At 36.7% G+C, this 16,945-nt stretch overlaps 1 protein-coding gene across 2 annotated transcripts in view; it reads right to left on the bottom strand.

Moving 5' to 3' along the window:
• ELP4 (elongator acetyltransferase complex subunit 4) overlaps positions 1-16,945 on the bottom strand; it is a 139,969-nt gene that overhangs the window by 80,797 nt on the left and 42,227 nt on the right. For both annotated transcript variants that reach the window (XM_032748551.3, XM_030273352.4), the window contains exons 6-7: positions 14,191-14,275; positions 8,943-9,131 (exon numbers count right to left, since the gene is read on the bottom strand). In XM_032748551.3, the coding sequence (XP_032604442.3) occupies positions 8,943-9,131; positions 14,191-14,275 (274 nt within the window). The remainder of the gene's footprint in view (positions 1-8,942; positions 9,132-14,190; positions 14,276-16,945) is intronic.

Here is a 16,945-nt window from a genome sequence, read left to right as displayed (position 1 = left end):
TTAAAGCAGCAAAGAATGTATTCGAAAAATTTTATACAAGTTGCAGAAGCAAAGAAAGGACAAGTAGTGAAGACAAAGGCAGGCAATTAGATGCAACATACTCATAAAAATGGGAAGAGAGTAACAAAACATTGGTCTTGATAGTTGTCTCTGCTCTGGGAACTCTGCAGTTTTTGCATATTACCATAAAATGTCAGACGAAGGTGGATGAAACTGTATTCAATTAATTTTGATAAATTTTCAGGAAGAATAATGAGCCAGAAAATAAAAAGTAGATATCACACAATATTAAAAAAAATAATATCTTTGGATCTTCACTGAAGATGGACTTGGGTATTACTTGAGCTATGAAACCATCTAAGGCCAGCAAACCCTGGCACCTTACAAAATGAGAAGTATGTTTATTCTGCCATTGAAGGGCAGACCTAAAGGCCAACAGTGAAATGAAAGACCACTAAACAGAGATAAATTAAGCAAGTCAATAAGAGTTCCCGCTGCAGTCTTAAAAAAAAAAAATGAACCAAGTCTAGCAGTTTAAATCAAATGTTCCATCTGTTGATCTCCAAGAGCTTCACAAAAGACAGGCAAGTGCTGCATTCCTCATTTACAAGCCAGTAACAAACACAAAGGGTGTCATGTGAGCTGGCCAAAGCCAAAAGGCAGTCAAGAGTGAGCTGGGATCCCAGCTCAGCCTCCCACTGCAGCTCTGCCTGCCCCCCTCTGTCTGAGGTTTGGTTTAGGAGGCTCATCCATGGATTTGGGACAGCAGCAAAACATCATGAAGATGGTGTGGGAGTAGAAACCCAGAAAGCTGGGTGCTGAAAATCCTGTTATTGTCTGGCTGAAACAGGTGACAGATGTACAGTGTGTTAAAGGGTGACACTTCTTGAGCTGAACCCTGTCCAGTGCTTTTCTCTTCTCTTTCCTCAGCTTTCTGTGACTGAAAGCACAGGCTGCAGGTGCCTGTGAGTGCTTCTGGGGCATGGGGCCCTTGCACAAGTCCTGCTGCACAGAGGAGTTGAAATAAATCTGATTGAGCTCTTCTCCAGTGGCTGGGAAGAAATCAGCACAAGATGTGGGCTAAGATGAGCCCAGCACCTCCCCTGAACATTATCTGGTTTTCACTAATGAGATTGCCTCACTGTTATAAAAGCTAGAAATCCGTAGGTTATTACTTGAATTTAAGCACTGAAAAAAAACCTTGATCATCTCAGCAGATTCCTCTAGAAAACTGAACACAGAAAATATGCCATGCTACAAGTTGGTCATAGTGCAGTACAAAACAGAGATGCAAAGGCAGTCTGAAGAGTGAGTAATTACAACAAAGTCACAACAAAACTGCCAAAATTACATATTTGAAACCAAGTGGCTTAACTAAAATCCTATGGCTCCATTGGGAACCCTTCATTATAAGAAAAAGGTTCAGGGGTTCCTTTTGTTGCCATTTTGCCTGAAAAAAAAAAGTCATTGCAGTTTTCTTACCAATTTAGAAAGGCTAACACTCACCGCAACTTTAATTCTTTAAACAGTGAATCTCATTTTATTCCCAGGTGACCAAAAAGAACCTGCACTATTATTTCAACTAACAGCACCCAAGCATCAAAAGGAACACCTAACTGGTGTTGATAACCAAGTGGCAAGATTCTGAAACATAAAACCATTTAAAAAGCGAATCCCTTATCCAGTACAAAATTATAGGCTGTCATCAGGAGCAGGCTGGCAGAGCTGGGTCCAGATGGGAAACTGGCTGGGCAATAAGGAGAGGTAGGGTGGAAATGATGGGTGGGCTGGAAACGAAGGGAACCCAAGGCAAGACATGACTGCTCCCTCTGCTGGCAAGGTCCTCCCCTGCTTTAATTTTTAACTAATGAGTAGGCAAGTCTTTAATTATTTAGGATCTAGCCAATAAATAATGCAGAGTGCTCCTTCCTCGGTCTGTTGCTGTGTGTTTGCACATTTTTGAACTTATGGTGCCCTATTTCACTAGAATAATTTGCCATAGAATTAAGGCTCAGATGGATGTCTAATGGAGAGCTCCTGGCTTTATATTTTAATTCTCTGTAAAATGAAAAGTGAGATTAAGCTATTTAACCTTCAATATATTATATTTTACAATGTATACTCATTTCATATTTAATTTACACATTTCATAATATTACCACAAATAGCTTGTCATATCTTACTCTAACAAGGACCCCTTTATGTAGCAGAAAGATGCTATAAAATTAAACATTCTGCAATACAAACACATTAAATGACACATCACACCAAAAACGTATCCTTCTTCTTCGAGTAAATCCATGACCAGTGAATTCAGTGACAATGTTTGCATTGAAACTTAATTAAAAGATGAAGATAAGGCATTTGTGACTTGATTTGTGATATAAATTAATAGCTGCAATAAGAACATTCAGAAAAAAATCTGTTCTAAGATTTTTGGCCTACAACCAGACACTCCCAGAACAGGAGGGATCAGCTTTTTTTGCCCACTGTTCTCATCTGAATCCTGGCTGCAAAGCTACTCCAGCTCCCAGCTTTCCAGAAGGCTCCATCCCAGGAATCCTCGCCTGCCATTTGGTTTGCTGATTTTAATCTCACAGGACTTTCTTACAGTGGCTCCACTATGCTGAACTGGCACTTGCTCCTAGAAGTGAGTTATTATTAAACTTGTAGGTCAATTGTGGCACTAACAACTCTTTGGAAGCTTTCAGCCACGGTGTACAATTTGCTGGTCTAATTAAATATTAATTCTAAGTGTTACATTCTGTGGCTAAGAGCTTTTATTTTCCATCATCAGTCTGGAAGAGAAAGAGGTTACAAGGCTAATTTAATATTTTTTTTCCCCCCTAGCATTAAAGCTTAACTACACAGGCACAAAAACATCATTAAAGATGCAGTATTCCTTTTTATTATGATTATATTCTAATTAATAGAGATTGTATAAACAAAGAGAGGTAGAACCGGATTCCGAAATTTCAAGATTTTTAAACAACACCAAAAGTTCCCATCAAAATGTTTCTAAGCACACGTTGCATAGAAGTTCAATATTTGGTTCTGTGAAAATCACTTAAGATGGAAAATACATATGCAAGGATTTAAATGTAAAATACTTTTACACAAAATTATTGTTCTTTGTCCTGATTCTGAAACAGAACAGATAAACCCTAAATTTAATGCCAGAGTCACAGGGCTTTAAAAAAAATTTTTCTCAAGAACCTGAACTTTTGCTTAAGCAAAAAGCAAAGAAAATACTGCTTCAGAAAAAATATACTACCTTCCATTTTCTAAAAGAATTCCTTGCTTAAAGCAATAACTCCTTTTTGCCCTGTATTATTTAAAGCCACTCTTCTAATCTTTACTTATCAGTGTCCAAATGGGCTCAGTACATGAGCCTCCTCCCTTCTGCTTCCATAACAGTTGTGTCCATGTCTGGACACTGGGCATTATATTAACTGCTTAGTCCAGTAGCCAAAAGATTCCATATGCTGGAACAGATGACTATCTCCATACTGTGATGGGATATTTAACTATTTAGGTCTAATGCTGCAGTTCAAATATTTGGTTCTCAGTCTTACCTGATTTTCACAGGCGTATTTTCAGTTTATACACAAAAAATGTAAAATAAAATTGCCATGCTGCATGTACTCGTCCACTTCTCCAGTTTAAGATGTTAATTTTGGGAAAGAGGTTTTTTTAGTTAAAGAGAGATGGTGACGATGTGTATATAGTGTCCCTCTAAAAAGTAAAATTTAATAAAATGACAAGGCTGTTTTAGGCATGCCAGTTCAACAAACAGTGTGATGGTTCACCATAATATAGTTAATTTGGTTAACAGACAGCTAATATGTGGAGACAAACACATGCTTCAGATGTATATTGTATTTGTTTTTGAAATGGGTAGCTGTTACCAAATCAGAAGTGGTAGTGCTAGAACACAGCCTGTTGGCAACTAAAATCTGATTCTATGAAAGCACAGAATACTTTTATTTCTTCTACAGCTTGATTATCAAACACATCAGCAATAAGAGAAATGAAAAAAATACCAAACTTGTTTCCCAAATTAAATTTTGAACAGGATACTTCCTACTCAGTCAGAATTTTAAAGATGTTTTAATGAATATCTAAAAACCAAAATACTCATATCCTATAACTATGTGGATAATCCAAAATACCTGTCAGAAACCTACAACTCTTGATACTTATTTGTACAGCTGTTAAAATCTGTGTCTCACATACGACAAAAAGCAACATGCAACATTAAAAAGCACGTACAGAAAAATACTATGAACATTTCATCTTTACGGTTTCTATTTTGCAGAGAAATTTGAAAGCTTCCTTAACCATGATATAGAAACCACATGATGTTGGATCTCAATGCAAATCTTCCTGCAGCTACCTCATCAAATACATTTGGAGGTTATTCAGCACTTTACGCCAGCAAACTCTCAGAAGTGAGAGCTCTAAGGTAGGCAATCACTCTTAGTTCTTGCCATAGGAATCAAGATTTCAAACTGTGAGAAATCCACCAGCTACAGGAGCTCACATCTCATAATCCTATCTTAGCAATGGATTCTGAAGCACTCCCTTGCTTGACTTTGAGTTTAGCTGCTAAATCACTCAGTGTGAGCACAAAAGGCTTTGGATGTGAAAAGGTTTGTTTCTCAATTTTTCTACACTGAAACATACAGTAACTTCTGCACTTGGGTGAATTCGAAACATCAAAACATTAATATTGTAGGAAATTAATTTTTTAACCTACTGGATGAAATAATGAAAATTTGCTAAACGGAACTTCAGACTCTGAGGACAGGCTCTGTAAGAAGACTTATTCATACTGACTTTTCATTAGTCAATTAATTTCCCTTGGTACGTGCTGAGTAATGTGGGTTTTAGTCCTTACCAGTAATACCAGCTTTGAGTTCAAAATAAAGCATGGCTTTAACAAGTGCTATGCTTTCCCCATTGAATATAATCACTCAAAAAAAAATCTACTACAACTTAAGTGATACAAAATCGGGAAGAACAGGAATAGAATTTAAAACATTGTTTAGTGTTTTGAGGGAAAGATGTTCTTGGATTTACCAATGATTTCTAGTAATGAAAGAAAAAAATACAACAGGAAAATATTTTAAATTCTAATTTAAGACTTTTCCATCATAGACAAGTGACATTAAAGTCCTTTCATTCCCACAATTGCACAATAATTATTTTTCTAAATTTAGGTATTTAAATGCACCGATTATCAAAACAAAGAAAAATAATTCTTACTTGCTTTTATAATATTCCTTAAACTTGGGAATTGTAACAACAAATGAAATGCCTCTTCAGTCTGCCCTCCTTGATCAATGCTAGATTTTAAAAATGGAAGTAATTTTCCCTTTTCAAATGTACCATATGATTTCTTAGGCACAATGCATTTTCAAGAAGCAGTAGGAAGACTTGAAAAATAACCTTCCATCAACTATTTAAATCACACTTGTAAGTAGCTCAATATTTATTACCTGACAGACAGTGTAAGATAAGAGGATGTTCAATCGGTAGAAAATATCAATCAAGTAAAACTTGTCATGCATCACCCGAATAAAATTCATAATTGGATAAGTTTTTTGTGTCATTTTCTTGAAACCCTCTTCCACAATAATGTGTTCCTATTTTTGTGGCTGAGAAGAGACGATATTATTTTTTCTTCATGCACTGTTTGCCCTAGAAGTTTCATCAATAAAACCCCCAAAATCTGTGTGCTTTAGTGGACTACAATTTTTTCCAATTATTCTGGAAAAACCTTCACACACAAACAGACATTTTTTGCAAACTTGTGTATTTTGCCAAAATATACCCTTACAGAACACCATGAACTGTCCCCCCAGGCTGGATTCATAAGCATTATCTTTGGATAAATGCAATTCCAAGTTATTAAATCTAAGACAATGGCCTGCTGGAATAATGGAAGAGCCACACTGGTGCATGTGTATAACAGAGGGAAAAACATCAAGAACAAAATCACTGTTTAATGCTCTGTAATCACTGAAGAGTCAAATCAGACATGAGAATGTAGGGGAAATGAACAAACAGTAATAGCATTGCTGTATTATGCAAAAAGGTAAAGTGGCTGTTTAGAAACAGATTAAGGAGGCAGCAAGAGAAAAATTACAAACCAGAATACAGAAAATATGAAATAGGGAGCATCATTTTAATGACTCACCAGCCAAGAAAAAGGATAATACATGAAATGTAAAGGCAAAATTAAACTTTCTGAAAGAGAAAGAAACCAGGTAAGAAAGAGAAGGAAACCAGATTTGATTTGTCAACTGCCTGTCATAGTACAACATGCAAAGTATTTGGCAAAACACATAAAAAAAAAATTTCAAAAAATATACATACACACCTACATATATATGCATTATTAATATACTTCATATAAAACCCAGAATTTGTCTGGGTTGAAAAGACTGTCAAAAATCACTACCACCAATTGCTTTATTTCTTCTTCACTGGAGTAACTAGTACTGGAGACTGACAGAGACAAGATAAGTTATGTTGCTACCAGAAACCTACTTTTTCATGACAAAGCAGGCAAAGACAAAACTATTTTTTTGTATCTGCAATCCAGACAAAACTTTGATTAAATGTGATTTTGAACTTACATGTCCTTCACGAAAATTACACATGTGAAGAATTTATTTGGAGGTCACCCAATTAATTTAGTTAGGGGCTGAACTACAATTTGGAAACTAGAGGAACTATCAGAGTAGTACTAGAGTAGTTCAGAGAAAAAAATGGGGAATTTACTACATTTTCAGGAAAACAGTGTGAATTCTCTAAGTGCTCAGTGCACTGACTTGAAGATTCAGCAGATAAAGCACGTGCTAGAACTGGCTGATCGAATTAAACAGATAATACACTTGGAACGAAAAGAAATCCCTGCGTCTGACTCTGCTGGGAAGAAGGGATGCTTTCTTTACTTTTGGAGTGCAGCAGAGAGAAGAGGAGCTGTGCAGAGGCAAGGGGAGCAGCTGCTGTGATCATCAGGCAGCTCCGTCTGCGGCGTGCGGAGCCAGCACATGTTGGGCTGCGCTCTCATCCCGCCAGCATCCCCAATTAACAGTGCCAGGGAGGCTGCACACATGCTCCCAGGGGCTCTCTAACAGGCTGCTTGGAGAGGGCAGCAACTGCACAGCAGGGCTCTGGGAACTCACTAATGTGGGCTAGGAGGGACCCTCAGCAGCTTTGCTCCTCCTAATGACAGCTCTCTCCACAGCGCCGTGCTTAACGGGTGCACCAAGTTTCACAGTTAAAAAAAAAAAATAAAATTAATGCCTGTGTTTGTTTAAGACAGCTAAGAAAAGATTCTGCACATTCTGTACATTTATTTTTTTTTAATTCAGAATTTTCTAGCACTTACTGTTAAAATTAAAAATTCAGTTATTTAAAAAACGTGGTATAATTTCAATCCTAACTCCCTGGAATTTATAATCACAAACCAATAATCAACTTCTCGAGTAAGTTTGAAACAAACTTCAGTTTCTGTCTTAGAGACACTTCTGTGCTTCTCTAAAATACAAACGTAATTTTTATTGGCATGATATATAAAGAAGACAACAATAGAAAGGGTTGTATATCCCTATTATGGACACACAATTCCAGTGTGTAAGAAGTAGGATCATAGTTTTATATTCATAAATTCTATTTCTTGCATTAAATTTAACTGTCTCTCCTTCTAAAGGCAGACTGACACTTCATATTTAAAAACAATAACTAAGGAAATGGAGGTATGTACTGCAAGAGAAACATTCATACACTTTGGACTACAATGATAAAACTAGAAAACTAACCCCCTTTATTTTCAAAGGATTAATTGCATGGTATCTAAATAAATAACATTTGCTGGTATTCAAAGACTTTTAACAAAATGTAGTACCTGTGAGTCATGTACCTACTTAAGCCAGGATTTAATCTATTGATAAACTCACCTACTATGAAAATATTTTGCATAATATAGGGTTTTATCCAGTACTTTTTTACTATAATCAAATCAAATATCTAAAATTATAGGCTCCCTGTGCATTGTGAATAATAATATTTTTGCTTTTGTAAGCTACAGTATCACTCACAGAACAAAAGACTATCTACATTTTTCCTTTTGCTAAAAAAGTTTATTTTCAGAAGATGTATTTAAGTCTCTGTATACTATCAGGAACAATGCTGTGAATTGCTTCTGATTTTGCAGTTGGGAAAATGGCTCATGCCATGCACTGGTTTGCTCCTAGTCCTAATATAAGAGGATATTAGAATTGCAGAGCAAATCTGTACCTTTAAAAAGAAAATCAGATATCACTACAATAAGCATTTTAGATAAAGACAGCAGACTGCAAAGCCTTGTATTGATACTCTAAAAGGCATTCTGAAAGCACTGGGAAAGTGCATAGAGATGTTGTAAAAATAATTGAAAAAGAGAACATTATAGGTATTCACATTCCCTACAGTTTCTGAAATTTTGACAATTTTTGTAAAAAGGAATAAGACTCACATTTGGCATAACTGTTCATAAAATTCTTAATTGGATAAGTTTTTGTGTCATTTTCTTGAGGCCCTCTTCCAGAACAATGTATTCCTATTTTTGTGGTTGAGAAAAGAGAATTTTATTTTTTCTTCATGGACTGTTTACCCTAGAAGTTTCAGCAATAAAACCCCCAAAATCTGTGTGCTTTAATAGACTACTAAATAATGTTCCTACAATAATTTTATACTTAGGTCTTTGTAGATTTTGCAGCATGACTCTCCCATAAAATCATAAAGCAGAAGATATAGTCATGTTTTAAGTTCACACTTTGAACAAAAATACTTTAAAAATGTCCGAACTGCATTTGTTTTTTTACCACAAGCTTTAAACTTTTGCTAAGTGGTGTGCCAGCTCTGCAATCCAGCAAAAGCAGCATTCCTACCTGGATGAGGTGAGCAGGTATGGTGATGATGCAGGCTGACAAGGATTTCCTGAGCAGGCCACGCAGAACATAGAGGAATTTTGTCAGGCTCTGAGGATCTTCAGGAGTATCACTGCAACAAACATCATCACCCCACAATATTGAACCCAGACTCTGGATTCCTATCCTCAAAACATTCCTTTGTTTTTGCTGTTGGGGAAATAAAAGAAAAGGTTGTTACTTTTTAAATGTTAGGAGGAACACAATTTCTAGAATGCATATCCATAATAATTATGTGTTTTATGTAATCATAGTAATCTCTATCCATCTCATAAAAAATGCAAATGGAATGGGATTTTTTTCACTGCTTAGATATCATGGATAAGCAAGTACAAATGTAATGGACACATGTAAATACTGAGAACTATTAATTTGTATTTTTTTACCAGCTAAATATAAGTATATTCTGAAATAAAATCCAGTAACACCTTTCAGGTCCTTTCCCTGCTCTGTGATTGTCTTAAAAAACACATAGAAGAATATTTCTCCCAGTTCTAAGACAGTCTGCTGGAGTAATCAAACACATTTCACCTTTCCACTGTGTCACTTTCATAATCTGACTATTCCAATGTTTGCTTCAGTTCCACTTTTCCTGCTCTTTCTAAGAGAACAAGGTCAGTGCCTCAGCTCACCAGCACACCACCAGCCTGTCAAGTCTCCAAGTATCACTGATGTCCCTTTCAACATCTTCCCACTAAGGAAGGAAGTTGTAGCCACAGCTGGGGAAGCTCAGAGTCTGATGGGGACATCAGCAGACTGTCCCTTAAGGACCACACCTTGACATGAGAGTTTCTGGTTTGCTTTAGAGGCAGTGGCCAAGGTAAAGCTCCTTCTCTGAAGGGACAGATGAAGTTAAAGTTGCAATTTGTTTATGCAAAGTAAAACGTTATCCCTCATGACAACAACTCTCATTTCTGCTTGTTTGATGTGACATTTTCTGGTGGTCTTTAGGAAGGATTTTAGATATATTTTCTATGAATAGCTGAAAAAGAGACGTGTTCAACTCCCTCGTTGAAAAGACTTCCTGCACAAGGTAATCAAAGAAACATTTCTAGTGTTCAGGGTTCATACTTGAAGACCAGCTTTCTTTAATTATACACACACACACACACACACACACATATATATACATATAAATACTAATTTTGATAAGTAAAAGCTTGCAGGAACTTTTCACAAGAGAAAAGTGTTTTGATAAACTGCAGTGATGCCTCAGGTTTAGCTTTTCTATTTTACACATTCTGTGCTGCTTTAGTGTGCACTTCTGAGCTTCACATGAGGGGATACTGAGCTCTCTGCACAGAGCAGGGACACAAAACAATTCCTTCTCCAGCTGGGCACCAAGGACAAATGATCCAAATCTCAGCCCAGGAGCACAAACACCGTGGGCTGGAGAGAGAAAAACAAGCAGGATGGGACTGCCTGGGCTGGAGCTGGAATGGGACAATGAACTCCAAGGTGCCAATGGAGCAGAACTGATCCCAGGGAGAGCCCCCAGGAGCGCTCGTGCATTTTGGGACCATTTTGGTTCATCTTGGGTGCAGCCCTGGCTGGGCTCTGGTGCTGCCCAAGGGGGATCCATGGAGGACATCCTTTTACTCAATCCCTGTTCTATTCTTTAGCTCTGTCCAGCCTCTGCTCTAGGTCAGCCTTCCCAAGGCATCAGTAGATATTAATTTCCAACAGCTGGAATAAACAGCAACTATCAAGCAAAAACCACAGCACAGCTTCTCTGGAAATCCAGAGGAAAGGTTCTGACAAGACAAGAGGCTGCTCTTCCAAAAGCTTCCTTAACCACATTGGGGAGGCAGAGCCTGGGTGGTGAGACACAGTCAGCCCCTCATGGCTCTGCTTTTATCCACTTGTGTGCCTCACCCAGGGAGCTGATCTGCCAATTCACTTCCAGTCCCTGGGGAAGCAATCTGGGTTTCGACTCTGGCTTCTTTAGTCTCAGGCTTTGCAGGCTTTTAGGCTTTAGTTATGAAAAGAGAACTTTTCACACTCCTGCATGGAGATCAGGACAACAGTACGGGATAATGCAACACTTCGGTATGGCATCCCCTCAGATCAGGTGTTCAGTTTTACAAAGAATTGCAAAAAGAGAAGCTTTAGTCAAATATTCTTTAATTACTTCTGATCAGAGCAGATTCAGGCAATTCTTGATGTGCACTTAAGCAACAGGAAAATAACCCAGACGTTTAAGAAAACTGTTTTTTCCAGATATCATGGATATTAAACAGGCAGAGAAAGCATTACAGTATTTCAAAATTTCAACACAAGCATACAGAAAACGTACAGAAACTTTTTAAATGAGAAAAATATTTTTCTTTATGAGGAACATCCATAAGAACAACACACAGAGGAAGAAACTGTTCTCTTAATGGACAGAGGATGACAGATGCTTATTTCACAACATCAAATCATAAGAGTAGTAAAAGCTATTCAAACATCAGATAACATCAGATGTATTTATTGGGCCAGTAATTGAACTTCCACCAGCATAATTTATTATATAAAAATATATATAATAATATAATATATATATTTTATTTCTATTTCAGTTTATTCCAAAACTGAAATATAGTGCAAGTCCAATATTCTCCCACAACCAGACTGCTGTAAAGAGTAGGATAACATTATTTTTAAATGCACCACTAGATCTTTAGTATTTGAAATAGTCTGGAAGTTTGGATTTATTTTCTAATTTTTAAAAAATTTTTTTCATGTAATTTTTGTACCAGTGTTTGATTTGGCAGCAGAAATTCTGATTATGAAGAACTCAGAAAACACAACTCAAAGCCAGCAAAAAAAAAAAAATCCCACCCACAATTATCCTGAAAGCCTCCAAAGTACACCAAATGAATGTTAAGGAAAGAGTTGCCTATTAAAGCTCTGATGTCAAACATGCAAACCCAAAAATACTCTGAAATAAAGAGGTACTATTATATATAACTTAATACCATGATCAATTTATAAAGGATTCCCATTTAAAGATCAGCAGCAGAGCTTCTGGGAGGTTTTAGAAAGGCTGTAAACATGATGCTTGTATTTGTAGCTTCTAGGTAATTCAAACCCTGATTTTCCAAATATTAACTAATTATTAACTATTACCTAATGTTAACGAACTGCACTGGTGCTAGAGATGCCAGGGCATTTCATCAAAGGTCCACCAAACCTCTAATGGTGGTTTTCACTTATTTTCCCAATTGTGTCAAACCATCTCTTAGCTGGGGTGAGTTACATTCTGCTCAGCTTCCTTCAAATAAAGGAGTAAATCTAAGTATCATTAGCATACTGATGTGAAAGCAGCTAAAAATATCTCAAAGTTTTACCAGTCAGGTGGAGGATTATTTTGGGGTGGGGAGGAGGGGGGGGGTACATGCACAAACTTCTCAGAAGCTTTTATGATTATATATGGCAATTACACACACGTCCAGAAGATACAGGCTGCTCCTTACAATCTTCACACCTGCCTACTTAAAAAGCACTTCTGGGGGCTCAGTAAATGAAATAACAGAGAATTGCTCAGAGATCTGACAAAGAAAAGATCCAAGGTGTGTTCTGGGCCACTGCAACATTCAAGTCCGGACACATTTTTAAGAAGTGTGTATTATACAAGGCTTCTAAATGTACAAAATTTGAGTGTGCAAAGAAAGATGATGCAAGGGGTAAAGTGGAATATTGAAAGAAAGGAATAGAAACCACTCCAGGAAATCATATGCCTTACCTCCCTTGAAACAGAAAGAACTACATAGTGCTAATGGCTTTGTAGATCAATAAACTGGCCTGAAAAGTAACTTTTAAAGCTTCACCTTTGAAACTTATATGTATTATTGCTCAAACATACTGTTAGATTCATCTCAGTTAAAGATCTGGTTTTGTTTTACATTTTGAAACTATCTGACAAAAAGCAGAGAAAATAATGATCAGTGGTGTTTAATTTTTGCCAGCAAAAAACCACCCAAGTGCTGGCTCTGAAAAGCTTTCATTTTTCTTTGCTATATGTGGATGTGTAAAGAAAAAGCAGCAATGAGAGGCTGATGTCTTGGGCAGGAGGCTGCTGGCTGGCTGCGGGCTGGCAGGGTGTTTGTGTCACCCAGGGCTCTGAGGCAGGAGGAGCATCCCTGCGCAGCGCAGGAGGATGACACACATCCCTGTTGCCATGGCTACCGCGGGGAGAGGGGCCTGGCAGGGACCAATGGCCTTCTCCAGGCTGGCACTGCCACCGAGGGAAGGCAAAACCCTCCCAGACATCTCGGCTGAGCACAAGCACCGACATTTACACACGAGGGCTCGGTGCAGGTAACGTTCCTAAACCACGCTGGCAGACAGAAAAACATCCTTTCCTGCATTGCCTCCCTGCAAAAATAACTCCTAAAATATTCCTGAGATATTGGACTTGTATTAAATCATTTCAGGCTCTCCAGAGTCCATGCTAATTGACTTCTACAGCAGTAGCATTTCTATTGTACAGCAATAATTACCTTTCAATTGAGCATCAATATATACAATTTCTTATATTATTACCATCAGCTCCAAAGGACTGCCACGTTACTGAATATCACAGAATAACTTATAGGGCACTGCTGAGATTAGAAAAGGTCTTTCAGCCTATGTTGCTGCACTTAAAAGTGTTTTTGATTACTCACATTATGCTCTATGAAGAGTACAGAGATTTTTGGAAGGCTGATAAGCTGTTTTGATTTGCAAATTGAATTACTAAATTAAAAAATATAAAATTATTTCTTTACTTCTCTTTCAATGCTCACCACATAAAAATACTACAATTTAATCAATTAAAAAATTCGCACCAGTTAAAACAATAATAAAAAAACTTGAAAGTTTAGGGGTAAATGTTTAACCTCAAGAACCTCTAACAGATTATAGGAAAGCAATAATTTGAAAAACAAATATTGTAGGTGAAAATGTTTTTTGCTTATTTACATTATATTTGGCCATCTATTTATTAGCTAATTGCACAGAAAATGCATTTTACTAATGCTGTCTTACATTTCTTTCTCTGCATATATCTGACAGGTAAAAGCTCAAAAAAACCACGTTAAAACATGGCGGACACGATTTTTTTTTTTGCTTGTTTACTTCAGCAATGCTTAGAAATCATTTGTTCCTTAATAACTTGTCCAAGACCTTGTGCAAGAAAAGCAAGAAGAGTTACAGGATTAAAGAGGAGTGTGAGGATCTTCAGTACCTGGGGATCAGAGCCATCAAAGCCTTCCTGGGAAATGATCCTCTGAATGGACTGAAGCAGCCTTGCATAACCACTGTTCATATTCCTGTTGGTAAGCAGAAATATTTTAGTTACACATTTTAATATTCTCCTCTATGTCTCTAACAGCTGTATAAAAAATAAATATGAACAGATGCAGCTTTCAGTGCAAGTGTCACACAGAAAAGAGGTGTCAGAGAAGAAAAAAAACAAACCCAAACTCTTTGAATAAAGTTGACATTATAAGCAGTTGTGATTACTTCATATTAATTAGTTCAGTGCTCAGACATTTAGTGAAAGCTAAAATCTCTAGGGATTAAGATAACTTAATTATGTCAGGCTCACATCTAGAAGATTAATGATTTAAGGTATCAACTTAAGAGTTGAAACCATTAGCCCAGTACTAATCTTCTGTAACTGATAGACATCTACCCAGTTGTTATTCCAAGTATACCTAATCAATGCCCTGATGAACAGAGCTGACTTTCTATGAAAATTTTCATACATTTTTACAGCTTTATTTGCATGACAGCAAAATTGCGAGGTGGCATTTATTCTATGTATTGTTTAGAAAATATAACACTCATAAAAACAAACAAAAGCAAACCACTGGCTAAAAGTGGATTTAAGCAGACTTAACACAAAATGAAAGTTCAACACATCATCTTGTCAGACTTAGAAGCTCTTTACTTTCAAAGAGCAATTCAGGTTCTCACTTTTTAAAGAGAAATTGTTTTCTTAAATCCCATGGACCACGCCGGGTTGGATGTCTGGATCTGATGCAGGTTCCTCACTGCAGATTAAGCCCTTTATCTTTTCTGGCTTTGACATTTTCTTCCAGTCTAACTAACTACCATCAAAGGCTGAGGATTCAAACTCTTCCTGTACTTCTTGGGAAATAGGACAGGTTATTTTGGAAGTTTTACCTCTAAAAATTTTGCCTTGTTTTCTCCATAATTTATGTGTGCCTGGTCTGATAACAGCTCTGGTTGGAAGGCACTTGAGAGACCACCTGGCCCAAATATTAATGAAATATTATCATTAATATTATTCCCATTACTTTACTAAGAGCCTAGACTGTTATCCAAATGCATTTTTACTGATGGAAAAAACCCAAATAAACTTGTTTTCATCCCTTGGCAGAGGAGAAAATTCAACTTTTCTGACAACCATGTAAGAATTGCAATGATCTGTCTTCCGCTCCATTGCTTCATCTCAAAAATGGGTGTTTCCTTTAAGAAAACAGTATCCACACATCCCCAACCCTCAAATATACTTGAGTTATAAATATCTATAATGAAAAAAGTCACGTGGTCCTAATAAATTTGAGTTTTGAAACAACCAGTGGCAAAAAACATTAGGAGATTATTTTTCTTTGATATGAACACAAAGGAAAGTTTCCAAATTAATCCCCATTTTTGTTTCAGATTTAGTACCCTAGAAGTCTACTGATTAAACTGATGCACTTTAATAATTTAATATCCTGTATGAAAGTCAGAGCTGAAAATTAACTGGCAGTATATGATCTCAACCTGGTATTTCATGCATAAAGTCTGCCTTGCTATATAAAAAAAGCAAGCTGAACTTCTGAAGTCCTTTACTTTCCCAGTGTTCAGCTGCAAAAGGAATGGCTATTAAATGTTCTACCTATACACCATGGCAGCTGTCAGTTTACAGGGTGAACTTTAGCCCCCCACAGTAGCCAAAATTCTCTCTCTGTGACTTTGCATTATCACAACAGTTAATATTTTATTTTGCCAGAGAATATATTGCAATCAAAATATTTGCTGATTTCTGATTCATTACTCACTTGTTTTTAAAAGTTAGTGGATAAAAGAATAAAATAACCAAAGCACTAGCAGGATTAAAGGGTCCCCAAATTAAAACAAAGAAATAAAATAGAACTTCAATTAAGCTACCAGAAAGAGATTTGCAGCAAATAAAGAATATTTAAAAACAAAGTAATATGTGTAGATTTTTAAAAAATGTCAAAACAAGTGCTCTTCTACCTATTTCTAAAATATTCATAGTTTCCTTGAATTTGACCCATCTTATGTAAATAAGAACATAAAGAATATTGTAGAAACACTGTTTATAAAAGCTAGTTGCATTACCCTTCTGGCCATGTTTGTCACAATATTTAAGGAAGGAAATAAGATTTCTTATTTTCCAATTTCTAATTTTGGTTTTGTTGCTAAACACGACTTGATGTTGATAAAGAGTTTAAACAATTCCTTCTTTACTCTTTTTTTATTGTTTAGCACTTTAGTGATGGATAAAGCAGGAGCTGGCAAGAAGGTATCCTGGTTACAACAAAGGCTCTGACTTCTCTGCTGATAGTTTCCAAGCAGTTAACAAAGGTTGGGTTATCAAGGGTATGACAAATAGCCTTGTTATGGAAAAGGAGACTCCATTAGGCAAGACAGTCAAACCTGTTTTATCTAAATTTATTGGTAAATCTAGTTTCTAGATAAATGTATTCCTTTTTCAAAAGCACATACTTTCCTAAGGTAAGATTCACAAGAATTACTGAAAAACTACAACTTATTTATTTTGGTTCCTTTGATTATCAAACCTCCTTGTTTGGTAATTGCCCTGAAGAAGAGGACTGAAAGCAGAGATAGAAAATCAGTGTTGCCTGCAGTGCACAGAGCCACCAGAGAGGATATTCCTGCCTTCCTGCTGGGTGGCAGCTCCAGCAGTGCAGAACACCAGGATATCCTGGCAACAACACTGC

This window comes from Taeniopygia guttata, chromosome 5 (assembly GCF_048771995.1).
Source record: "Taeniopygia guttata chromosome 5, bTaeGut7.mat, whole genome shotgun sequence".
NCBI classification, from domain to species: domain Eukaryota; kingdom Metazoa; phylum Chordata; class Aves; order Passeriformes; family Estrildidae; genus Taeniopygia; species Taeniopygia guttata.
This window is presented reverse-complemented; position numbering and strand designations above follow the sequence as displayed.